Source organism: Anolis sagrei, chromosome 9 (genome assembly GCF_037176765.1).
Source record: "Anolis sagrei isolate rAnoSag1 chromosome 9, rAnoSag1.mat, whole genome shotgun sequence".
NCBI classification, from domain to species: Eukaryota; Metazoa; Chordata; class Lepidosauria; order Squamata; family Dactyloidae; genus Anolis; species Anolis sagrei.
Window position 1 is genome coordinate 37989033 of NC_090029.1, and position 27748 is coordinate 38016780.

General features: G+C 44.8%; 1 protein-coding gene across 1 annotated transcript in view; it reads right to left on the reverse strand.

Moving 5' to 3' along the window:
- AGBL1 (AGBL carboxypeptidase 1) overlaps positions 1–27748 on the reverse strand; it is a 728548-nt gene that overhangs the window by 362719 nt on the left and 338081 nt on the right. Inside the window, exon 19 of the mRNA XM_067471459.1 lies at positions 9046–9175. Within this exon, the coding sequence (XP_067327560.1) occupies positions 9046–9175 (130 nt within the window). The remainder of the gene's footprint in view (positions 1–9045; positions 9176–27748) is intronic.

A 27748-nucleotide genomic window follows, 5' to 3' on the forward strand; every position in this document is an offset into this window, starting at 1 on the left:
AGAACAGACTGCGGAAACTATCGAGGTATCTCCCTTCTAACCTCCGCTGGGAAAATCCTCGCAAGAATCCTTGCAAACCGCCTTCTACCGCTCTCAGAAGACACCCTCCCAGAATCCCAGAACGGCTTCCGCCCCTCCAGAGGAACCGTGGACATGATCTTCACTGCACGACAGCTCCAAGAAAAAGGCAGGGAACAAAATCCACAAAATCCACCATAATGCAAAAGATGTGCAAGCCATAGAGGTCAGTAGGATCAGAGTATTTGAGGATAACTTTACTCTCAATAATTAGAAAGGTTAAAAGCCATTTTCATATGACTCTGCAGTGGTATGGGAAAACAATTTCTAACTGATCGGCATGTGCACAAAATGGCTGAGTCACAGGTTGCCTTAGGCGATCCCTCATTGTCTGAGTATGGTGACCTTCCAAGTGTAGTGTCTTGGTGGTGGATACGTAGGGGGCTGAGGAACCACATGTTCTTGATCTGCATGTTCTTCCATAGTGAGGGCATCGATTTCCAGGTGGAAGGCAGTCCTGGTCAGGGTTGGCTTGATACGCCTTCCACTTGGCATGTTTCTCCCTTTCCTCCTCCATTCGTGCCGCTTCTAATTCCACAGCACTGCTGGTCACAGACTGGAAGTGTGCACAATCAGCCAGTCACACAATGCAAAAAGACACTATTAGAAAAAAAAAGTCTGAATGGATGACAGGTGACACTCTTCAATTCATTAACGATGGATGAGAAGCAAAAATAAAAGGTTACAGAAATAAAGTCACAACCTCTCAGGATGCTTGCCATAGATGCAGGCGAAACATCAGGAGAAAATGCTTCTGGAACATGGCCATACAGCCTGAAAAACTTGCAGCAACTGAATGCAATTGTTCAGCTACTTATGTGCAGGGACAAGGAGGATTAGTATTTGGTGCAGAGAAATAGAAGATGACAGCACAAAAAGAAAGTGAAAAGGAACAAGGGACCCCCTTCACAAGAGCCGAGAAATCAGTAGATATGGAAAGAAGTACAGAAGGATCTAGACAATTGGAAAAATCTGAAGCTGTCTCTACTAGGGAGAATCTCTATAATAAAGATGAACATCTTGCCCAAGATGCTATTCTTGTTTCAGTCCCTACCAGTAATCAGAAATGTAAACATCTTCAAGCAATGGAACAAAACCATCTCCAAATTTGTATGGCAAGGGAAAAAGCCCAGGATCAAGCGTCTGATACTTATCGATGACAAAAGAAGAGGCGGCCTCGGCCTCCCAGACTTGAGGTGCTATTATGAAGCCTGCGGTCTGATATGGATCAGAGACTGGATCCAATTAACAAACAAAAACCTACTTTCCCTAGAAGGTGTAGACCTCAGGCGAGGCTGGCACGCCTATCTGCACTACGATAAAACAAAGATCGAAAGGAACTTTAACAATCATTATATAAGAGCAGGCCTAATGAAAATATGGGAGAGACACAAAAAAAGACTATATAATAAAACTCCACTGTGGCTCTCGTCCCTAGAAGCCCTTCACCGGAGAGAAATGGGCTGGCAACAATGGCCTACTTATCGCGACATCCTAGAAAAGGCAGAAGGAAAATATGTACTTAAAGATGAAAATAAAATAAAAGAAATCTTTCCTAACCTCACTTGGCTAAACTATAGACAACTGGTTGATATCTACAAGATAGACAAAATCGCAGAATTTGCTGATCAAAACGATTTCCTGGACAGCATATTGAAGACAAACAACAAACTTATCACAAAACTCTACAAAAAATTACTAGAGTGGACCACCGAAACGGAACAAGTAAAAGACTCAATGATCAAGTGGGCCCAAAACATAGGCCACCAAATTGAACTGAATAAATGGGAGAAAGTTTGGAACCAAAGAATGAAATTAACCTACTCATATGAATTAAAAGAAAATATTGTCAAAATGATCCATCGGTGGTACCTGACTCCTCAAATCATTTCAAAATGTTATAAAAACACTTCAAACAAATGTTGGAAGTGCGAACACCAGATTGGGACCTTCTTCCACATCTGGTGGTCTTGCCCCATAGCCAAAAGATACTGGACAATGATTCAAAAAGATATTCAAAAGATCTTAGGAATACAAATAGAAAACAAACCAGAATTCTTTCTCCTGGGAATGTATGACATTAAGGAGGAAAAAAATAATGACAAATTATTCCATTACTTAATTACAGCAGCACGGATCGAATTCGCTAAAAAATGGAAACAGAGAGAAGCCCCTCAAAGAGAAGACTGGATCAATAAAATCCTTGATATAATGACCATGGATGAACTGACATATTGGGTAACACCAAACCATGGCATCCCAAGTAAACCTACGAACTGGGGCTTAGTAAAGGTCTTCCTTAAGAAATTGAAAATAGACATCATTTATTAAAAATATAAATAAATAAATAAATAAATAAAATCACAAAAGAGTAAATCACAAATCCAGTGTCGCAAGAAAGGAAGAAGCATTAAAGAAGCTAAACTGAAAATATTTATCGAAAATCCTCACAGAATAGATGGAAGCTCAAAGTTTTTAACTACCCCATAGCCCACCCACCCCTCTACCCCCGTCCCATCTTCATCCCACCCCTTCCCTACCTACCTCCCCACCCTACATCCCTTGGGAGTATCGCCAATAACAGGGTACCCCTGTACTTTTCCTACTGCACTATCCGCTATATATTGTTCCCCCTCTATCTATGTATTTATGTATCTATGTACTTAATAAAAATTTATATTAAAAAAAAAAAAAAGCCGAGAAATCAGAGGGAAAATTAATCCACTGGGGATGCTCTATGCCCAGCAGAGGACACACTTCCCCGTACCTTGGGAAGTCAGACTTGGCCACGGTGGTCCACGCTTTGGTTACATCCCGTTTAGACTACTGCAACGCTCTCTACGTGGGGTTGCCTCTGAAGACTGCCCGGAAGCTTCAATTAGTCCAACGTGCGGCAGCCTGACTACTAATGGGAGCGGGGTACAGGGAGCATACCACTCCTCTGTTGCACCAGCTCCACTGGCTGCCAATTAGCTTCCGAGCACAATTCAAAGTGCTGGTGTTAACCTATAAAGCCCTAAACGATTCTGGCCCAGTTTACCTCTCCGAACGTATTCTCCCCTATGAACCATCAAGACTGTTAAGATCGTCTGGAGGGGCCCTGCTCTTGGTCCCATCAGCCTCACAAGCGCATCTGGTGGGGACGAGGGACAGGGCCTTCTCGGTCTTCTCTACCGACAATGCTGGCTCTTTATTTTATTTATTTATTTATTTGCTTTATTTTTATACCGCATTTTTCAGCCTAAATCGGCGACTCAATGCGGTTTACAATGCAATTTATATAACAATAACAATTAGATTAAAACACAACATACACGACAGACAATACAAGACAAAACAACGTGGTCATCAACGCCTCAGTAAAATCAGATTCCGTTCTCATAATCCTTCTACCATTCCTTTGTTCATTTATACCGTCTTCATGAGTTCAGTGAAGGCCTTCTCGGCCGTGTGAAGAAGTGAAGCCAGCTCTTTCTTCATCTCTTGAAGGTTTTCCTTGGCCTGATGGTCAAAATCCCGTAGAAAGAGACTGATCCGGTGGTCCCGCTGCTCCTTGCTCAACAGGCTCCGCTCTGGTCCCACTCCGGAGTCACTGCTGTGCTTCTTCGCCTCCTCCAGATGCTTCTTGAGCTCCATGGCTGAGTCCACCAGAAAACAAGAACACCCAGAACTCACCCAAAGTTGAATTTCAGGCAAACGGGAATCAGTGTCAACAGGGGATGGAATTATTGCAGGCTCGAAATCCCCATTGAAGACCATTTCTTTGGCTTAGAAATGGAGATGAGCCCCACACCCCAGAGTCGGACACGACTGGACTTAATGTCAGGGGTAAACCTTTACCTTTACCTTTACACTGGCCATATAATTAAGCAAAAACTGTATTATTTGGCCCTGTAGATGGAACCTGAGATACTATTTTCCACATCTTTCACGACATTAAAGACTTCTATTACTAGGTCTGCCACAATCTCATTGGAAGGTTCTTTCTACCAAGCTTTCTTTGAAGACAACAAACACTGCTCACGCCTCACTGGGACAAATGAGACTAAACGTACTTCACTGGAACCATTTGGTTATCAGTGAACTTCCCTCGGTGGGAAAGAAAAGGCTTTCTTCCAAGGGTTGAGTATGTACGAAGTAAAATCAATGAAGTCTTCAAAGGCAGGGAGAAATTGGCTCTCCTGCAGCAGCTGTCATGCTCAGAAAGCCAAGAAAGAGTGAAGCAAAGGGATCAATAGCCAAGCCCAATGCAAAATGCACTCCTTGCATTGAACTCCAGGAGCCTCATTGACTGCAAGGTGAAGAAACAAATCGGTCCATAGCGGTGGGGTGGAGAGGTCCTCATTACTCAGTCGCCTCTCTGTTCGTTTACAGGTTCTTAGTTCCCATGGAGTCAGGGACCTTTGTGCATCCTTCTCAGGAAGCTGACACACCCGTCACCACAATCGTTGGAGTTGTTCGTACATCAATAAGCCAACCCAATTCAAGGTGCTGGTTTTGACCTACAAAACCCTGTACGGTTCCGGTCCAGTGTATCTGTACAAACGCATCTTCTTCTACGTCCCACCCCGGAGTTTGAGATCAGCTGGGGAGGCACTGCTCTCGACCCCACCACTGTCACAAGTGAGGCTGGTGGGGACGAGGAGCAGGGCTTTCTCAGTGATGGCCCCTCACCTGTGGAACTCACTCCCGGGGGAAATCAGGGCATCATCATCCCTCCTCTCCTTCAGGAGAAGGGTGAAGACATGGCTTTGGGACCAGGCCTTCGGGCAATCTGGCAATTAAATCAGATGAATAAGACGAGCAGGATTGAAGAAGTGGAATTGAAAATGAGATCTATGAGTTAGCGAACACTGACCATGTGGGAGGAGGATTTGGGTTTGTATGGGGCTTTTTATTGATTTTATTGATTTTATTGGTATAATGTATGAATTGTTGTTAACTATGAATTTGTAATAATTTTGTATTGATTGTCTTGTGACGCGGGCATCACATTGTGCCTTGCTTTTGTAAGCCACCCTGAGACCCCCCCGGGGTGAGAAGGGCGGGGTATAAGAACCCATAATAAATAAATAATAAATAACCCCCTTCATCTCTTTATTGATTTATTTACTGTATTTGTATCCCGCCTTTCTCAGCCCGTAGGCAACTCAAGGTGGCTAACAGAGTAAAATTCAATTCTTACAATATCATAAATATAATTAAAAACATAGGTAAGGTAAAGGTAAAGGTAGTCCCCTGACATTAAGTCCAGCCATGTCTGACTCTGGGACTCTGGTGCTCATCTCCATTTCTAAGCCAAAGAGCCAGCGTTGTCCGTAGACACCTCCAAAGTCATGTGGCCGGCATGACTGCATGGAGCGCCGTTACCTTCCCGCCGGAGCGGTACCTATTGATCTACTCACATTTGCATGTTTTCGAACTGCTAGGTTGGCAGAAGCTAGGGCTGACAGCGGAAGCTCACGCCGCTCCCCGGAATCGAACCTGCGACCTTTCGATCAACAAGCTCAGCAGCTCAGGGCTTTAACCCACTGCGCCACTGGGGGCTACATATATGGCGAGTGTAGACTCATATAATGCAGATTGAACTGCATTACATATCATAAAAACATAACATATCATAAAAAGTAAACAAATCAATAAAATATAAATTCATAGTGTCTCCTTGTTAAAAACGTTGTCCGGTCTCATTGTTGTCATTCCATTTTCCTATGTCAGTTATTCTGCATTTGGAAACGCTTGTTCAAAAAGCCACGTCTTTACTTGGCCAATCTAATATCCCCAGGGAGTGCATTCCACAGCGGAGGGGCCACCACCGAGAAGGCTCTGTCTCTCGAATCCGCCAAACATACTTGTGACGAAGGCGGTAATGAGAGCAGGGCCTCCCCAGATAATCTTAAGGTCCTAGATGGTTCATAAGGGGAGGTGCGTTCGGACATGTAAGTTGGGCCAGAACTGTTTAGGGCAGTGCTTCTCAACCTTCCTAATGCCGTGACCCCTTAATACAGTGCCTCATGTTGTGGTGACCCCCAACCATAAAATTATTTTCGTTGCTACTTCATAACTGTAATGTTACTACTCTTATGAATCATAATGTAAATATCTGATATGCAGGATGTACTTTCATTCACTGAGAGAAATTTGGCACAAATACCCAATACACCCAAATTTGAATACTAGTGGGGTTGGGGGGGGGGGGATTGATTTTGTCATTTGAGAGTTGTAGGTGCAAGGATTGATAGTTCACCTACAATCAAAGACCATTCTGAACTTCACCAACGATGGAATTGAACCAAACTTGGCACACTGAACTCCCATGACCAAGAGAAAATACTGGAAGGGTTTGATGGGCATTGACATTGAGTTTTGGAGTTATAGTTCACCTACATCTAGAGAGCACTATGGACTTCAACAATGATGGCTCTGGACCAAACACGGCACAAATACTCAATATGCCAAAATGTTCACACTGGTAGAATTTAGGGGAAATGGACCTTGACATTTGAGAGCTGTAGTTGCTGGGATTTATAGTTCACCTACAATCAAAGAGCATTCTGAACCCCACCAATGATAGAATTGGACCAAACTTCCCACACAGAACCCCCATGACCAGCAGAAACTACTGTGTTTTCTAATGGTCTTTGGTGACCCCTCTGGCAACCACTCGTGACCCCCCTAGGGTTGAGAAACAGTGGTTTAGGGCTTTATAGGCAAAAACCAGCACTTAGAATTGTGTCCAGTAGCAAACTGGCAGCCAGTGGAGCTGGCGCAACAGAGGAGTCATATGCTCCCTGAGCACCACTCCTGTTAGCAATCTGGCTGCCATTCGTTGGGACCATTTGAAGCTTCCAGACAGTCTTCAAAGGCAACCGCACATAGAGCGCATTGCAGTAGTCTATACGGGATGTAACCAGAGTGTGGACTACTGTGTCCAAGTCAGACTTCCCAAGGTACGGGCGCAGCTGGAAGCACTATGGAAGCACTTCTCCTCCGGTAAAGGAGTAGGCCAGCGTTTCTCAACGTGGGGGTCAGGACCCTTGGGAGGGTCACAAGGGGTTTCAGAGGGGTCACCAAAGCCCATCAGAAGACATATATTTCTGGTGGTCTTAGGAACCCCTTTGGCAGAGAAGGCTGAAGATCTCTGCGCTTATCCTTTTCTTCCTTTTTGGAGACAGTTGTCAAATTCTCCCACAAAAAGCTCTCCTCTGCTGTGATTGGCCGGCCTCTCAGCCAAGAAGAAGGCTACTTCGGAGACTCTAAGCAAGGAGGGGAGAGCAAGCGTGCGCAGCGCATGTGCAGGCGACGGAGAGTCCGGTCCTGTTCAACATCTTTATTAATGACTGAGATGAAGGGCTTGAAGGTATGATCATCAAGTTTGCAGACGGGACCTAATTGGGAGGGAGAGCCAATACTCCAGAGGACAGGAGCAGGACTCAAAGGGATCTGGACAGATTAGAGAGATGAATGGCCAAAACTAACACAATGAAGTTCAACGGGGACAAATGCAAGACACTCCACTTTGGCAGGAAGAACGAAATGCAAAGAGACAGAATGGGGGACGATGAGGCCTGGCTCGAGAGCAGGACGTGTGAAAAAGATCTTGGAGTCCTCGTGGGGAGGAAGAAGGGGAACATGAGCCAGGAATGTGATGTGGCGGCAAATAAAGCCAATGGGATTTTCACCTTCATCAAAAGGAGCCTAGTGTCTAGATCCAGGGAAGTCATGCTCCTCATGCTCTATTCCGCTTTGGTTAGACCACTTTACCTGGAATATTGTGTCCAATGCTGGGCACCAGAATCACAGAATGATAGAGTTGGAAGGAGACCTCCTGGGCCATTATTCTGTCCAACCCCATTCTGCCAAGAAGCAGGGAAATTGCATTCAAAGCACCCCTGACAGATGGCCATCCAGCCTCTGTTTAAAAGTTTTAAAGCTTCCAATGAAGGAGCCTCTACCACACTCTGGGGCAGAGAGTTCCTCTACTGAACAGCTCTCACAGTCAGGAAGTTCTTCCTCATGTTCAGATGGAATCTCCTCTCTTGTAGTTTGAAGCCATGTCTCCATTGCGTCCTAGTCTCCAGGGAAGCAGAAAACAAGCTTGCTCCCTCCTCCTCCCTGTGGCTTCCTCTCACATATTTATACATGGCTATCATGTCTCCTCTCAGCCTTCTCTTCTTCAGGCTAAACATGCCCAGCTCCTTAAGCCACTCCTCATAGGGTTTGTTCTCCAGACTCTTGATCATTTTAGTCGCCCTCTTCCTCTGGACACATTCCAGCTTGTCAATATCTCTCTTGAATTGTGGTGCCCAGAATTGGACACAATGTGATTCCAGGTGTGGTCTAACCAAAGCGGAATAGAGCATGGGGAGCAGGACTAGGCTCCTATTGATGCAGGACAAAATCCCATTGGCTTTTTTTGCCGCCACATCACATTCCTGGCTCATGTTTAACTTGTTGTCCACGAGGACTCCAAGATCTTTTTCACACGTTCTGCTCTCAAGCCAGGCATTGTCCCCCATTCTGTATCTTTGCGTTTTGTTTTTTTCTGCCTAAGTGGAGTATCTTGCATTTGCCACTGTTGAACTTCATTTTGTTAGTTTGGGCCCATCTCTCTATCGTGTTAAGACCATTTTGAATCCTGCTCCTGTCTTCTGGAGTGTTGGCTATCTTAGGGATACTCATACTCTCAAAGACAAAGACAAACCCCCTAAAAACAATTTTTACAAGAAACCCCTGCAATAGGGTCACCATAAGTTGGAGACACATCAGAACAACACCCAACGGATCTGTTAGAAGAAATCTTGCTTTTCTCCAGTAGTTTTGGGTAGATCTTGAAGCAAAGCGGTTGAACGATGGGGATGGTTTACCATACCGCGGTTGATTCAAGAGACCCACTCTGGTTGGCAGCAGAAAACAACAGGGATGGAGCACTGGATGGAGATGAAAGCACAAAGGGCAGAGACTCACCACTGGATTCCGACCTTGGCTGGTGAGGTAGTAAAGCAGGCCTTTGGTGTGGTAAATGGTGGGCTGGCATGCCGGTCGGGGATTCAGCCACTGCCTGTTCAAATCTTCCCCGCTTAAGGAGCAGCGCTGGCTGGAACCCAAGAAAAAGAAAAATCTAAAATGAGAAATGATTGAACACGGCGAGCAAATAATCCTCCGAGAAGGTGTGAGAGCCAGGGCTGGCTTGGCTTCTCGCGCTACTCTTTATTCCTGCGCACTTTCACTCGAGATGGAATTGAATGAAATCAAATCTCCAGAGTTATTTATTTTAGAGGATTCATTTCGGCGCTGTATTCATTATCACTTGCTTTGCCTGCCGAGGCCTGTGCGGTCGGACTTCACAATGTTAGGGGCAGCCTTCTTTTCCAAGAGCGGCACAAAAGATCAAAAGAAACCCTTCACTCCTGAACAGTCTGTTTACATTTGTACAAAAGAGATACATGGATGCTGTTTTAAATAATTTCCTATCAAGACGAGTATAACTAGAGAAGGGAATGTGTTCCCTGACATCAGGGGGAGGGCGAGGCAGCGGGCTAGTCCTGGAGCGGCTCCGGAGACAGGGGCCCTTGACGGACCCCTCTGAAAAGGCATATGGTGTTTGTGAGGCCACCTTGAGTCCCCCCCCCCCCCCCCGGGGAGGTGAGAAGGGCAGGGTCTAAATATCGGAAATAAATAAATAAATAAATTCTGGGTAGGTTCAGGTTTCCCAACTATCAGGATACCGATTCAGGAAGTGGTGATAATTTTGTATTTTTTCACTCACTATTTTGGTATTTCAAAATGTTTTCAGAAATTATTCTACACTGAAATACACATTATTATTTTTTCCATGAGACTTGTGGAGAGTTGCACAAACGCCGTGTACCATTTGCAGTGGAAGGACTGGCAATCCAGCCTTACACGGCACAGTCAGCTCCTTTGCAGAATTCAGATACAAAACGTACAGGGCTCCTGTCCTTCCATAGCTGGATAGAAAGGAGACCTCCTGTGCCGTTGCGCCTGTGAAAGAGGCATGGACGTGACATCTTTCTCCCAGGGGATTGCTTCTTGCCCTTCTTTAGGAAAAAGAAGGACCAAACTCCCAAGTACCAAAACACTGTATATAACTCAAAATAGGTTTTATTGTTCACAAAGAGTTATCCCTTTAAGGCAATAGGCTGGAAGTTTCAAAGGGGTAAAGGAAAATATACATTATTTATTTATTTGTTTGTTTGTTTGCTGCATTTGTATACCGCCTTTCTCAGCCTATCAGCGACTCATTACAGTCTCTGGTTGTCTTGGGTCCAAGGGGTTTTGCAGCTGAGAAGCTTTTCCAGGTCGCTCTTTCTCAATGGCTGTGAATATCGGAATAATCACAACCCCAATTCCTATATTTTGAAGGCACAAAGCCTTCCTCTGGTGCCAAAGAACTGGTTTGAAGGCGCTTGAGACTTCTCAATGTCGTCCAGGTTGATCTGAACATGAAGCATAAGTCTCAAGGGTAAGAACCTCAGAATTGGTGCTGAGAGGTAACTTAATCAAGGGCTTTTAGAGCCAAGTCTCTCTCTCACGTCCATCTGATAGAAAGTTTGATGGTGGAATGGAAAAAGGAAACACTCTCCTGCTCTCTAGGAAGAGGTGGGGTCAAACAATTGAGCAGGAGGAGCAATTCAACTGGTGCAAACAACATTGATTGACAGCTATAAATAACCAGTCAATCCAACTATACATTTACAGGGTAAAAAGGCAAAATCAGGCATGATACAACAGTTCAAATCCCGCAACTTACAGTTCTACATATAGGTGGCTCCACTCGCGCCGTCACACACCCCATTGACCTACGAGCCAACAGTCACCGTTGTTGGACTGCCGGCACCTCTATGGGTTATCTAAAGGCATTTTCAGACCTGACACATTCTATCTCGTAACTGTAACTTCAAGTACTTCCATTCGCAGTGATTTCCCTATGTAAACTACCATAGAATTATACTGTGTAAGTGTTGAGCCAGAAGGCTATATAGTCTCCAGCTAATAAAACCAAAATATTATCTATTTTTGCAGAAAGATCCTACAAAATATTATGCACACATTACCGACTTTTATAGATTGCCAGAAGTATTGAGGATTTTATCTCTTGTTCTGCATAACACAATTTATTACACCCTTTCCAGTTTGCTTTGTTGTCATCACAATGCCTTAATTTGAAACTCTTTTTTGAAAAGGGGGGGGGGGAGAAGAGCTTAAGGTTTTCTTTACGCCATCACAAGTTCCAATATTCCTTTGTTCCCTTTTCTTGAATTTCCTTCTTGACCCCAAAATTTTAATATGCGATTCCCCTTACTATTCATTCTGAAAGCATTAAAGCACAGGTTATTTCTTATAGCAGTTACGATGGAAGAAGAAGAAAAAGCATTCTGTGCAACTGATGCCGATCTAATCCAGACTATGAGCACATCTACACTGACCGCTTCCATCAGTTTTGGATGAAGTGCTTTCACTCTGCAGATCATTGCCCGGATGGTGATTACACAAATTGTAGAACACCAATACGGATTAAGGCAACGTTTCTCAACCTGGGGGTTGGGACCCCGGGGGGGGGGGGGGTCGCGAGAGGGTGTCAGAGGGGTCTCCAAAGATCAATCAGAAAGATGGAAGGTGAACTACATCTCCCCTAAATCACTGTCAATTCATCCCAAATTCCTCCAGTACGTTCTTTTGGCCCAGTTCTATCGTTGGTGGGGTTCAAGGGACTATAGGTGAACTATCAAACCCAGCAACTACAAATCACAAATGCAAAGCTCTATTTTCCCAAACTCCACCAGTAATCACATTTGGGCATGTTGAGTATTCGTGCCAAGTTTGGTCCAGATCTATCATTGTTTGAGTCCACAGTGCTCTCTGGATGTAGGTGAACTACAACTCCTAAACTCAAGGTCAGTGTCCACCAAACCCTTCCAATATTTTCTGTAGGTCATGGGAGTTCTGTGTTTGTGCCATCGCCCCTGGGGGCTATTATTCTTAATGAAGGAGGGATGGACGTGGCACCTTTCCCCCAAGGGATTGCTTCTTGCCCTCCTATAGGAAACTGGAACTCCCAAAAACCCAAAACGCTGTAAATAGCTCAAGATAAGTTTTATTGATCACAAAGTCATTTCTTCAAAGCAACAAGCTGGAAAACTTTAGAGGGGTGAAGGAAAACATACGTCACAGTCTCAATCAGTCCTGGGTCCAAGGGGTTTGAAGCTGAGAAGCCTTTTCTCCAAGATTCCTCTTTCCTCAATGGCTGTGAATGCCAGAGCAAACCACAAACCCAGTTCAGATGGCCTATGTCTTGAAGATTCAGGATCTTCCTTTGGAGCCAAAAGAACCGGCTTGAAGGCGCCTGGGTCTCCTCAATAATTGTCCAGGATGATCTGGACATAAAGCATGAGTCCCAGGGGTAAAAAACCTCAGACCTGGTGCTAAGAGGTAACTTAAGTCAAGTCTCTTACTCACATCCATCTGGTACGAACTCTGATGGCAGAATGAAGAAGAAAAAGGAAGCTCTCCCCTCTTGCAGGAAGAGGTGGAGCCAAACATTACTGATTGACAGCTACAAGCAACCAATCCATACAACTATACATAAGCAGGGTAAAGGGAGTAGGATTAAGCGTGATACTACAGTTTAAGTCTTACAACTAACAGTTCTACACATAGGTGGCGCCACTCGCGCCGTCACAGTGTGCCAAGTTTGGTTCAATTCCATTCCTGGTGGAGTTCAGAACGCTATTTGATTGTAGGTGAACTATAAATCCCAGCAACTACAACTCCCAAATGACAAAATCAGTCCCCCCACCGCACCCCACCAGTATTCAAATGTGGGCATATCAGGTATTTGTGCCAAATTTAGTCCACTGAATTAAAATACACCTTACATATCAGTTATTTACATGATGATTCCTAACAGTAGCAAAATTGCAGTTATGAAGTTGCAACGAAAATAATTTACTGGTTGGGGGTCAGCACAACATATAGAACTGGATGAAGGGGTCGCGGCATCAGAAACCACTGCAAACCAGCACAACATATAGAACTGGATGAAGGGGTCGCGGCATCAGAAAGGTTGAGAACCACTGCATCAAGGGTTTTCTTTCACGTGCTTTTGTGAGCCTTGGATAAAAGGTCAGTGTAGAGCTGCCCATTGACTCATCAACATGAAACCTCACGAATACAAAAGTCATCAGAAAAGTAAGGTTACAAGATTTTTTTTAAATAGAAAGAATGAATATATTTTAATAATACTTGCATGGATTGAGGCATAGGTGTTACATTGTTTTCCCACATAATCACCATTCAGTTCAATACATTTTGTCATCCTTGGGATGAGTTTTTGATGCCTGTGTCATAGAAGTTTCCTTCTGCCTTTTACAGCCAGTTCGTCACTCCCATTTTCACCTCATTGCCATCGGAAAAGTGTTTTAACACCCAGGTGTTCCTTCAATTTAGTGAACAGGTGACAATCACTGGGTGCGACATCGGGGCTGTGAGAGGGGTGGTGTTTGTTTATTTATTTATTTACTTGCTATGCTTCTCTACCGCCATTCTCAGCCCAAGGGCGACTCACGGCGGTTTACAAAACGGCACAATTCGATGCCCACAACAGTACAAAAATAATTTAAAAAAATTAAAAACATTTAGCACAGGTAAAAAATTCATTACAATTAACATGAGTAACACAATAACAACCATAAGTCCTCCGCATTTCATTACCAGTCATTGTCCAGTTACGTTGTCCAACCGTTCTGAGATCAGAGTTTCATAGCTACACTGCGTTTGGGGAGGCCTGCTCCTATAGCCAGGGTTTAACTTTTTTGCGAAATGTTAAGAGGGTGGGGCTGATCTAATTTCCTTGGGGAGGGCATTCCACAACCGAGGGGCCACCGCTGAGAAGGCCCTACCCCTCGTCCCCGCCAATCGAGCCAGTGAAGATGGCAGAACCAAGAGCAGGGCCTCCCCAGAAGATCTTAAATTCCTAGAGGGTTCGTAAGGAGAAATACACTTGGACAGGTAAGCAGGGCCAGAACCGTTTAGGGCTTTATAGGCTAAAGCCAGCACTTTGAATTGGGCCCGGTAGCAGATTGGCAGCCAGTGGAGCTGGCGCAACAGTGGAGTTGTATGCTCCCTGAGTGCCGCTCCTGTTAGCAACCTGGCTGCCGCACGCTGGACCATTTGGAGCTTCCGAACAGTCTTCAAAGGCAATCCCACGTAGAGAGCGTTGCAGTAGTCTATACAGGATGTAACCAGAGCATGGACCACCATGGCCAAGTCAGACTTCCCAAGGAACGGGCGCAGCTGTGCAAAAGCTCTCTCAGCCACCACCGAGAACTGGGTTTCCAGGCTCAGCAATGAGTCCAGGATCACTCCCAAGCTGCGAACCTGCATCTTCAGGGGGAGTGTAACCCCGTCCAACACAGGCTGTAACCCTATGCCCTGTTCGGCCTTGCAACTGACCAGGAGGACCTCTGTCTTGTCTGGATTCAATTTCAATTTGTTCACCCTCATCCAGACCGTCACAGCGGCCAAGCACCGGTTCAGGACCTGGGCAGCCTCCTTAGTAGCAGGTGGGAAGGAGTGACAGAGTTGGACGTCATCCGCGTACAGGTGACACCCACTCCGAAACTCCAGATGATCTCTCCCAATGGCTTCATGTAGATGTTTAACAACATGGGAGATAGTATTGACCCCTGCGGGACCCCACAAGACAATGGCTGTGGGGTCAAGCAGGAATTTCCCAACAACATCTTCTGGGAATGACCTTCTAGGAAGGACTGGAGCCACTGCAGAACAGTTCCTCCAAGGCCCATTCCTGTGAGGCGTCCCAAAAGGATACTGTGATTGACAGTATCGAAGGCCGCTGAGAGGTCCAGCAGAACCAACAGGGACACACTCCCCCTGTCTAGCTCCCGGCGAAGATCATCCACTAAGGCGACCAAGGCTGTCTCAGTTCCATGCCCCAGTCTAAAGCCAGACTGTGTTGGAGCTCAGCCTGTGATTGTGTTCCAGGATCAGGGTGTCAATGAGGTTCAAGATGAGTTTCAAGATGGCAATGGTTTGGTCAGGGATACTGATGCAGAAAATGACCAGGAGAAACCTGTAGTTTCCCAGGAGAATGTCCCCAAGGGATGTGGGGATGATAGTGTGCTTGAATTGTTACCAGAGGGTTCCCCATGAGAGAGAACAGAAAGTTAGCTCAGCACCCGCAGAAATTAATGAGCAAGTAGATAACGAACCAAGAGATAGGCAAGAAGAGATTAGCCAAAACAGGAGGGCTGGACAGTGGCTTCAACAGAAAACAATAATAAAGCCTCAATTAAAGAGAAACCAATTTCTGACCGCTAGTGACCTAGCTAAGGAGGCAACGAAAGTCCCAGCTTTGGGATGTGTAGTCAGATGAAGCATGGTTTAGAATCACACCAAGTTCTAGTCCTTGTTTTATGGAAGCTCCGCTTTGAAGAATCAGGTTAAGATATTTCTTGTGTCATGGTTTTTGATTCCTGGATTTATTGATTGCTCATCCAAGCCTTGGATCAATGTATTCCTATTTTTCTGGATTATATTAGAGAAGTGTGGACTTTGCTTTATGGACTTTGCTGGACTCTACCTTGGATTAATTTGCTCCTACTTATCTTCATCCTGGAAAGAAGTGACAAGTGGAGTGCCACAAGCAGGGTTCCGTCCTGGGCCCGGTCCTGCTCAGGATCTTCATTCATGACTCTTAGATGAAGGGCTAGAAGGCAGGATCATCAAGTTTGCAGATGACACCAAATTGGGAGGGAGAGACAAGACTCCAGAGGACGGGAGCAGGATTCAAAACGATCTTGACAGATTGGAGAGATGAATGGCCAAAACTAATACAATGAAGGTCAATGGAGACAAATGCAAGAGACTCCACTTTGGCAGGAAAAACAAAATGCAAAGAGACAGAATGGGGAGTGCCAGCTTGAGATCAGTACGTGTGAAAAAGATCTTGGAGTCCTCGTGGACAACAAGTTAAACATGAGCCAGGAATGTGATGTGGCGGCAAAAAAAGCCAATGGGATTTTGGCCTGCATCAATAGGAGCATAGTGTCTAGATCCAGGGAAGTCCTGCTCCCCATGCTCTATTCCGCTTTGGATAGACCACACCTGGAATATTGTGTCCAATTCTGGGCACCACAATTCAAGAGAGATATTGACAAGCTGGAATACTGTGTCCAGAGGAGGGCGACTAAAATGATCAAGGGTCTGGAGAACAAGCCCTATGAGGAGCGGCTTAAGGAGCTGGGCATGTTTAACCTGAAGAAGAGAAGGCTGAGAGGAGATATGATGAGGGCCATGTGAGAGGAAGCCACAGGGAGGAGGAGGAGGGAGCAAGCTTCCTTTCTGCTTCCCTGGAGACTAGGACGCAATGGAAGAATGGCTTCAAACTACAAGAGAGGAGATTCCACCTGAACACGAGGAGGAACTTCCTGACTGTGAGAGCCGTTCAGCAGTGGAACTCTCTGCCCCGGAGGGAGTGTGGTGGAGGCTCCTTCTTTGGAAGCTTTTAAACAGAGGCTGGATGGCCATCTGTCAGGGGTGATTTGAATGCAATATTCCTGCTTCTTGGCAGAATGGGGTTGGACTGGATGATGGCTCAGGAGGTCTCTTCCAATTCTATGATTCTATGACCGTGAGAGCCGTTCAGCAGTGGAACTCTCTGCCCCAGAGGGAGTGTGGTGGAGGCTCCTTCTTTGGAAGCTTTGAAACAGAGGCTGGATGGCCATCTGTCAGGGGTGCTTTGAATGCAATATTCCTGCTTCTTGGCAGAATGGGGTTGGACTGGATGATGGCCCAGGAGGTCTCTTCCAATTCTATGATTCTATGATTCTATGACCGTGAGAGCCGTTCAGCAGTGGAACTCTCTGCCCCGGAGGGAGTGTGGTGGAGGCTCCTTCTTTGGAAGCTTTGAAACAGAGGCTGGATGGCCATCTGTCAGGGGTGCTTTGAATGCAATATTCCTGCTTCTTGGCAGAATGGGGTTGGACTGGATGATGGCCCAGGAGGTCTCTTCCAATTCTATGATTCTATGATTCTATGACCGTGAGAACCGTTCAGCAGTGGAACTCTCTGCCCCGGAGGGAGTGTGGTGGAGGCTCCTTCTTTGGAAGCTTTGAAACAGAGGCTGGATGGCCATCTGTCAGGGGTGCTTTGAATGCAATATTCCTGCTTCTTGGCAGAATGGGGTTGGACTGGATGATGGCCCACTGCGCCACTGTGGTCTCCAGAGATGTGAGCAAAATGTCAGGAGAGAATGCTTCTGGAACATAAAGCCTGGAAAATTCACAGCAACGTACAGAGTCAGAAGACGAAATGCAAACTCAGTAAGAAGTGGAAAAGAGGAGAGGAAAAAAACAAAGACAAATTCAGATGCAGACACAGATAAGGAGACAAAACGCAGCCTGCACAATACAAATGGGAAGCGAGCGCACACTAGAGAGTCGGAGACAAAGGGAGCAGGAGGGAGTTGTGAGTCACTTCTTAGGGAGAAAATGCTGCTGCAGCTGGGAGATAAAAATGATTCCCAAATCTTCTGCCCATTACAGATAACTAGAAAGACAGGGCCCATCCTACAGAGTGAGTGATGTTAGGACCGATAATAATAGCACCTGGGGCACAGCTAGCTATAAAAATCTAAAGGGACATATTGTGTTTGATAGCTGGAGAGCAGCTTTGCCATTCACTGCGCATCCTAATAAGAGCGAGGAAGCCGCGGCGGAGCTGGACAAGAATACCGAGAGACGGAAAAGAGATGCAAGTACACACCGGGATGCCTTTGGAGCAGCATGGGGGCAGCATCAATGCAACGGGAAGCTAAATGGCTCCTGCCAAGGAAAAACGGAATGACAGCTCAGTGTGTGCGATTGGCACGTGCGCGTGGCTTATGAAATGTCTCGACTCGAGTCTCAGAAGAATATTTCATATATATATATATATATATATATATATATATATATATATATAAAAATGCAGGATGTTGCCATTCTGTTCCTACTTTGAAATAGTCGTGCCAGATTCCCGTGGTGATCTTATTTTCATAAGGAAGTCATTCTCAAAATGCGTTCCGGGCACAGCTGGCATCCGTGCCTGGCATCATTAGGCAGCTCCTGGGAACCAAGTGTTCGAGAAAGGCCTTCCAGGTCAGATGGCTCACAGACACAGAAAATGGTGGCTAGTAGGCCTGGGTAACAACGGAAAAATTTGATTCTAAAATCGATTCGTTTTTTGGGGGTTTTTGCGTTTCGTTATTTAAAATAATTACAAAATTTTCCTTTTAAAAAGTTCGATATTTACGAAATTTCGTAAATGTGAAAAAAATTACAAAACATTAACGAATCGATTTCCGAAACAATAACGAATCGATTCGTTAATGGCGGACGCGACCGCGAAATACGCTAAAAAACCTCCAAAAACTTCTGAAGCTTCCCTCTCCCTCTGTTGTTCACTGTTGGTGTGATATTATCATTTTTTTTTCACTAATTAAACAAAAAAAACAACCATAAAACTTGCCCCAGACATGCGGAAATAATAACGAAACGACCTCAAAACAATAACGAAACGAATACAATAATGAAATACGAAGCATTTACAAAACGTATTTAAAAATTCATTTTTAAAAAAAATTGCTCCAGAATGGTTCGTTATCGTTTTGTAATTAAAAAAATTAACGAATTATTAACGAATTACGAATTAACGAAACGAAACCGCCCAGCCCTAGTGGCTAGCCTGCCAGTAGGTAGGTAGAGTCACTCTCTGGAGTTAAGTCATAACAATAGGAACTTGGTGTTGGCAGTGATGGTTAGGACAATCTAGTTCAATTACCTGCCACACAATGATAGGCAACTAAAGCACTTCTGTGCTGGTCCGTCTGTACCAGGAGCTCCCACTTCATTTTCTTTCTATTTTAATGTTTGCATGCATTCCAAGGTTTCAGGGATTTTGCAAAAGGTGGCTTCCCTTGGTTTGCAGTCATAGGGCAAGCCACCTGTCTATCATTGTTAAGTTTGGATCCGCCCCTTCTCCCAGGGAGATGGGAAGAGAAGGGGGGCATTTTTAGTTAGTCTTAGTGAGGAAAGCTAAGTGAGAGGACGTGGACAAGCTTCACCTGCAGAAAAGCTTCATTTCTCAAGACATTCCGGGGGGAAATTCCCAAAGCTCTGGCTGGGAGCTCATACCCTCTCAGCCTCACAGCATCTAAGGGAAACAGCCCTAAAGTCTTAAAGAAATTCCAGAGGGAAAACAGGTTTACAGACCCAAAGAACTCCAGCTGGAGAATCTACAAGCTTTGTCTGGAAGGTTTACTCGGTACCAAGATGCAGGTTGGAATCGGTAGTAGATCCCACACCAACAAAGCTTAGATAACAGACAGCCTGGAAGAGGTTCAAAAAGGGTTTTCCTCTCAAAGTAGAAGAGCAATTAATGAAGACAGTTGCCTGTCCCTTGTGGACAAGATCAAGGAAGCCACCAGTTGATTTAAAGCCTTGAAGCATTGGTTTGACTCATTGAAGATTTGAGAAATATCTGTTTAATTTGTTCAATAATAAAGGGCTTTGTTTAACCTTTCTCGCCATCTAAAGACCATTTCTTCAGGAAAATCCTTGAGGGCCTCTTTCGTGGCGCCCTGGCTTCCCGCTGGGCATAAGGTGCACATCCCGTTTCAAAAGACAATTATTACAGAACAACTTCTTAGATATCATAAGATCATAGACTTGAAAGAGACCTCATAGGCCATCCAGTCCAACCCCATTCTGCCAAGAAGCAGGAAAATATCATTCAAAGCACCCCTGACAGATGGCCTTCCAGCCTCTGTTTCAAAGCCTCCAAAGAAGGAGCCTCCATCACACTCCAAAGCAGAGAGTTCCACTGCTGAACAGCTCTCACAGTCAGGAAGATCTTCCTCATGTTCAGGTGGAATCTCCGTCTTTTCTTTTTCCCCCAATAATTTTTATTCAGAAAAGTTATAGTGATACAATAAATCAGGGGGAACATTGTAAGTATATAGGAAAGTAGGAAGGTTAAAGGGTAAGACTGTAGTCCAAAAAAACCCCAAAAAACCCAGCCACAAAAACCGAAACCAAGGAAGGAAAGAGAAAAACATTTTTAAAAGAAAGCTTGGTACTTCCTGTCTTTGCCTCAAGGAATTATTATCCAAAGGGGAAAAAATGATGTATACCTTGCTAGTCCTTTTTGTGTATAAATTCAATTGTTCTGTGTGTTTCATATATTCATTAGGAAGAACTTCCTGACTGTGAGAGCCGTTCAGCAGTGGAACTCTCTGCCCCGGAGGGAGTGTGGTGGAGGCTCCTTCTTTGGAAGCTTTTAAGCAGAGGCTGGATGGCCATCTGTCAGGGGTGATTTGAATTCAATATTCCTGCTTCTTGGCAGAATGGGGTTGGACTGGATGATGGCCCATGACTGAGAGCTGTTCAGCAGTGGAACTCTCTGCCTCTGAATTGTGGTGGAGGGTCCTTCTTTGGGAGCTTTTAAGCAGAGGCTGGATGGCCATCTGTCAGGGGTGCTTTGAATGCAATATTCCTGCTTCTTGGCAGAATGGGGTTGGACTGGATGATGGCCCAGGAGGTCTCTTCCAACTCTTTGATTCTAGGATTCTATTCCTTTCTTTATTTCCAGATTTTCATTTTTCAAAAAAAAAAACCCCCAAACATTTTAGTAATGCCCAATCTGTTTTCTTTTTGGGGTTTGGAGAATAGCATGCAATTTGCATGTCAGTATGTCCCTATTCATTATATCCAGTAATTTTAATCACCATGATATTCTAGTTGGAATCATTTCCTGTTTCCAAAGTTTTGCATAAGTTAATCTTGCTGCTCTCATCCTATAAGTCAAAATTTTATCTTTGGTCTTGCTGGGACAAGGGTTTAACCCACTGTGCCACGGGGGTCTCCTAGTACAGACAGGGGTGGGAGAGACAGACCAAAGCAATCGGTCATCACCTGGGGTTGTCTCCGAGTATGGCTTCTCAAAGGGTTCCATATCACACACATTTCAAATGCCCCCATTTCAAGCTATTGTTGCGCAACAAGCGGATCTTACCCACGTCCCATGAACAAGACAGAGATGAAACACACACTTGCAATGTTGCACACAAAAAAAAAGCAACGCAAGAACCTTACATAGTCCTTATAAGTAATACAAAAGAAGGCATCTTCATCTGAGATCAAATGAGAAAGCAAAACATAAACCTTGAGCCAACAGCTATTCCACCGTAGCCTCCTTTAGAGCAGCAGAACGACTTCTCTCCAACCTGCTCCTCAGAGCAGAGCCTTTGAGCATAGATCTCCTCAGAGAAAAAGCTCTCCAGAACCAAATTGGGAGGGATAGCCAATAGTCCAGAGGACAGGAGCAGAATTCAAAACGATCTTGACAGATTAGAGAGATGGGCCAAAACTAACAAAATGAAGTTCAACAGTGACAAATGCAAGATACTCCACTTTGGCAGAAAAAACGAAATGCAAAGAGACAGAATGGGGGACAACGCCTGGCTCGAGAGCAGTACGTGTGGAAAAGATCTTGGAGTCCTCGTGGACAACAAGTTAAACATGAGCCAGGAATGTGATGTGGCGGCAAAAAAAGCCAATGGGATTTTGGCCTGCATCAATAGGAGCCTAGTGTCTAGATCTAAGGAAGTAATGCTCCCCATGCTCTATTCTGCTTTGGTTAGACCACATCTGGAATATTGTGTCCAGTTCTGGGCACCAGAATTCAAGAGAGATATTGACAAGCTGGAATGTGTCCAGAGGAGGGCGACTAAAATGATCAAGGGTCTGGAGAACAAGCCCTATGAGGAGTGGCTTAGGGAACTGGGCATGTTTAGCCTGAAGAAGAGAAGGCTGAGAGGAGATATGATGAGGGCCAGGTATAAATATGTGAGAGGAAGCCACAGGGAGGAGGAGGGAGCAAGCTTGTTTTCTGCTTCCTTGGAGACTAGGACGCGGAACAATGGCTTCAAACTACAAGAGAGGAGATTCCATCTGAACATTAGGAAGAACTTCCTGACTGGGGTTGGACTGGATGGCCCATGAGGTCTCTTCCAACTCTTTGATTCTATGATTCTATGATTCTATGATTCTACTGTTTATTTATTTATTTATTTCGGTTGCTTCTACCCCACCCCCACCCCCCTTCTCACTCCGAAGGGGACTCAGGGCGGCTTGCAAAAGCAAGGCACAATTTGATGCCCGCATCACATAACAATAAGACAAAATAACAGCAATTAACAGAAAACAGCAATTCTAGCAATAACATCAATTCACAGAAACAACCATTCCTGCAAGGCGAAAACAACCATAAAACCAGTAAACTCCTCTGTTGCGCCAGCTCCACTGGCTACCAGTTTGCTACCGGGCACAATTCAAAGTGCTGGCTTTAGCCTATAAAGCCCTAAACGGTTCTGGCCCAACTTTCCTGTCCAAACATATCTCCTCCTATGAACCAGCTAGGACATTAAGATAGTCTGGGGAGGCCCTGCTCTCGATCCCGGCTGCGTCACAAATACGTTTGGTGGGATGAGAGACAGGGCCTTCTCAGTGGTGGCCCCTCCGCTATGCAACGCCCTTCCCAGACACATTAGATCGGCCCCTTCTTTACTAGCATTTCGTAGGAAGGTTAAGACCTGGTTGTTCAAGCAGGCGTTCGAAAAGGCAGTGTAACAAATATTGAAATATTGAATTGTGTGTAGTGATTGTTTATTGATGCCATGATTTTAATTGTTTTAATTGTTTTAACTGTTTTGTGATGTTTAAGCATTGAATTTTTGCTACTGTAAACCGCTTTGAGTCGCCCGAGGGCTGAGAAAAGCGGTATATAAATGGAGTAAAATAAATAAATAAACAAGTATTATACCCTATTGGGTGAGGTCCAAGATTGCTGGTTGACCTACGTTACCAGCTGCACATAATAATTACCATCATAAGGTTTCTCTTCAACACACATACACACTTGGTCCTGCGACAACTTACTGTGACAGCTATAACTTGTAACCAGGTAAACGTGGAAGCCGCCACCAATTCTTTCCTCCCTCTTTGAAAAGAGGATGGGAGTTTTATTGGGCTACCCCCAAGGTAGTAATTGTCACAGGGAAGCTGATCAATTGGGCCATTCGTGTTGGATGGATCTTTGTGCCTTCCACATATAAAAATCCAGCAAGGATACATAAATGTGAATTATTTCATGCTTAACGTGATTTAATACAGACATATTTTTCCAATAAGTGAAGAGGGCAGAACATTGCTATTAGGCTGTTGGACGTGTTCTGGGAGACTGAGGAACAGGCTGGGAAACTATTCCATTTTTTGTGTACCCAAAGAGAAGAGAAAAGATACAAGTTAAACATGAGCCAACAATGTGATGTGGCGGCAAAAAAAGCCAATGGGATTTTGGCCTGCATCAATAGGAGCCTAGTGTCTAGATCTAAGGAAGTAATGCTCCCCATGCTCTATTCTGCTTTGGTTAGACCACATCTGGAATATTGTGTCCAATTCTGGGCACCACAATTCAAGAGAGATATTGACTCTAAGCTGGAATGTGTCCAGAGGAGGGCGACTAAAATGATCAAGGGTCTGGAGAACAAGCCCTATGAGGAGTGCTTAGGGAACTGGGCATGTTTAGCCTGAAGAAGAGAAGGCTGAGAGGAGATATGATAGCCATGTATACATATGTGAGAGGAAGCCACAGGGAGGAGGAGGGAGCAAGTCTTCCCTGGAGACTAGGACGCAATGGAGCCATGGCTTCAAACTACAAGAGAGGAGATTCCATCTGAACATTAGGAAGAACTTCCTGACTGTGAGAGCCGTTCAGCAGTGGAACTCTCTGCCCCGGAGGGAGTGTGGTGGAGGCTCCTTCTTTGGAAGCTTTTAAGCAGAGGCTGGATGGGCATCTGTCAGGGGTGATTTGAATGCAATATTCCTGCTTCTTGGCAGAATGGGGTTGGACTGGATGGCCCAGGAGGTCTCTTCCAACTCTTTGATTCCATGATTCTATGATTCTAGGTGGAAGGATTTGGGCCGTGGACAGCAGCAATACAGATTCAGTGTAGAGTCGCTCCAAGGAAGAATAATCCAGATTGCATCTGAACTTCTCCATAGGGTTAATCAATACCAATGCTATGTGCTACGAGGAATCAAAGAAGCATGGATTAAACAAGCAAACACTTCACAGATGCGCCATGCCTAGAGATGTCAACATTTGTCACTTTCATCTTTGTTGAATGTCCTAGATTCCTAGCCTTTTCTTCAGTTCCATATCTCTTCTTCTTCCATAGACAAATGTTCCTCTATGGAAGTAAAGGTAAAAGCTTTCCCCTGATATTAAGTCCAGTTGAGTTTGTGGGTTGGTGCTCATCTCCATTTCTAAGCCAAAGAGCCGGCGTTGTTCGTAGACACCTCCAAGGTCATGTGGCCGGCAAGACTGCATGGAGCACATTTACCTTCCTGCCAGAGGTATTGATCTGGACTGGATGGCCCATGAGGTCTCTTACAACTCTATGATTCTATGATCTACACACAATTGCATGTTTTCGAACTGCTAGGTTGGCAGAAGCTGGGGCTGACAGCAGAAGCTCATGCCGCTTCCCAGATTTGAACTTACATTTTATTATATTATTAAAATAGCAGGAGACAAGGTAGAACTGTCTTCTGTCCCCCTCTCTCTTCACTTGTTCTCCAGTAAGTTCCATGGCAGATATGAAGAACGCTAAAGATCTCAGTAAGTTCTTACCAAAATCAAACCAAAAAATATTGTCGAAGGCTTTCATGGCTGGAATCACTAGGTTCTTGTGGGTTTTTTCGGGCTATAGGGCCATGTTCTAGAGGCATTTCTCCTGACGTTTCGCCTGCATCTATGGCAATATAGATATATAAACCCATTGTCCTACTTCCAACAGACCTCACAACCTCTGAGGATGCTTGCCATAGATGCAGGCGAAACGTCAGGGAAATGCCTCTAGAACATGGCCCTATAGCCCGAAAAAACCCACAAGAACCAAATCAAAATATAATTGTCACTCATCCCAATGCACAACATATGGAGCATTCCACAATATATATTGGGGGGGGGGGGGGAGAGAGATTTTGAAGTGATGAAGGACAATTAGAAGTAAGAGTGGCCTTGTTTTCGTCTGTGGCCGGAAGTGATGGGTTGACTCGTTCTTCAGGGAAGAGCCAGAGCTTCATTCTCCCAAGTAGCTTTCCAGATGCAGGGTGGATTTTGAAATGGGAGGCCATTCAGATCTCTGGCTCCATCTTGTGAATTCTTATTACTGCAGTGTGTGACTTTTTCCCTCAAAGTTCAGCTCGATCTCTTATCAGTGATGGGTCAGTGTATGATTTGGAGTGGAACTGAACCGTGAGTCATCTTTGCAGCATCCTTTTTTCCCTTGACCTCTCCCTAAACCTTCCTTGAGGTTCCTGGATCTTGTTTTTCGCAAGTGAACATTCTTGCTTCGTTAGCAATGCGGCCGTGATCGGCCAAGCAGTGCCTTGTGTTTCCTTTCCTTTCCTTTCCCATTCTTCTTCCTTCCTTCCTTCCTTGGCTGGAATTATGTGCAGAATCCACCGTTTTATCATCTCTGTTCCCTTTGAGGGAAGAGTGGGGAGGATATCGCATGCACAAAGGAGCGGATCAGAAGGGATTGGCTTTGCGGGGAAAAGTCTCCGAGTGCCCTGCGGCTTTTCAGCTGTGCTTCTTTTTGTGTTCACAAAATGGTCCAGAGGCCCCCCTCCCCTTGGCAGAGTGACAAGAGCCTCTTTGCTCTTTTCTTCCCCGCTCTCCTCTATCAGGGGGACAGATCCCTGGGGTGCCATGCGGAGGAGAGCCTTTGGCTAACCCAGGCATGCGCATGATGGCTTCCAGAAGGAACTGACACAAGGGTTCTCTCTTGGGCTCTGGAGGTGTTCGTCTTGGAAAATGAAGAGGTGCTACAATTTTGGACTACATTGGCCCAGAATTTACTCACAATGCTGCAGTAAGATAAATAAGAGGGTCTCCTGTTATCATTGTTACTGCTATAATAATAATAATAATAATAATAATAATAACAACAACAACAACAACAACAGTATGGATTGTTGATGTTGCAATCCCAGGCGACAGCGGGATTGAAAAGAAACAACTGGAAAAGTTGACACAATATGAGGATTTAAAGATCGAACTGCAAAAACTCTGGCACAAGCCAGTCAAGGGGGTCCCAGTGGTGATCGGCACACTGGGTGCAGTGCCTAAAGATCTTATAGAATCTTAAATCATAGAATCATAGAATCAAAGAGTTGGAAGAGACCTCATGGGCCATCATCCAGTCCAACCCCATTCTGCCAAGAAGCAGGAATATTGCATTCAAATCACCCCTGACAGATGGCCATCCAGCCTCTGTTTCAAAGCTTCCAAAGAAGGAGCCTCCACCACACTCCAGGGCAGAGAGTTCCACTGTTGAACGGCTCTCACAGTCAGGAAGTTCTTCCTCATGTTCAGATGGAATCTCCTCTCTTGTAGTTTGAAGCCATTGTTCCGCATCCTAGTCTCCAAGGAAGCAGAAAGGAAGCTCCCTCCCTCCTCCTCCCTGTGGCTTCCTCTCACATATTTATACATGGCTCTCATCATATCTCCTCTCAGCCTTCTCTTCTTCAGGCTAAATATGCCAGTTCCCTAAGCCACTCCTCATAGGGCTTGTTCTCTAGACCCTTGATCATTTTAGTCGCCCTCCTCTGGACACATTCCAGCTTGTCAATATCTTGGCCTGCACTTAAACACAATCGGTGCTGCAAAAGGCCACCCTACTTGGATCTGCACGCATTATTCACCAATACATCAAACAGTTCTAGACACTTGGGAAGTGTCCAACGTGGGATCCAATACAACAGCCAGCAGAGTGTTTGCTGTGGACTCATCTTGTTGTGTTTCTAATAATAATAATAATAATAATAATAATAATAATAATAATAGCAAAGACTGTGGCATAAGCCAGTCAAAGTGGTCCCAGTGGTGATCGGCACGCTGGGTGCAGTGCCTAATGACCTTGGCCTGCACTTAAAAACAATCGGCGCTGCAAAAGGCCACCTTACTGGGATCTGCACGCATTATTTGCAAATACATCACACTGTCCGAGACACTTGGAAGTGTCCAATGTGTGATCCAATACAACAGCCAGCAGAGTGTCTGCAGTGGATTCATCTTGTTGTGTTTCAAATAATAATAATAATAATTATTATTATTATTATTATTATTATTATTATTCCACTCTATCTCCCCAAAGGGACTCAGGATAGATTCCAAACATAAAAGGCAAACATTCAATGCCCAAATACAACAAGAATACATCCATACTAACAAAATGTATACAATTCAACATATAAATACGAATTGTAACTAAAAGGGAGAGTTCATGTAACTAGGACTGTCAACAATTAAGTTTGTTGACAACGAAATATGTTTTGGTTGATCTTTAACCTACAGTACTGTATCTGAGGAGGTGGGCTCATATCCATAAAAGCGAATGGTAAAGAAATACCAGTTAATTTTAAAAATTATGCGACATTCCTTGGTGAAACCAAGACCTTAAGGCCTAGGGGACTGGGTGTTTTGAAATGTTCAGAACAGAAGATGGAGAGGGAACATA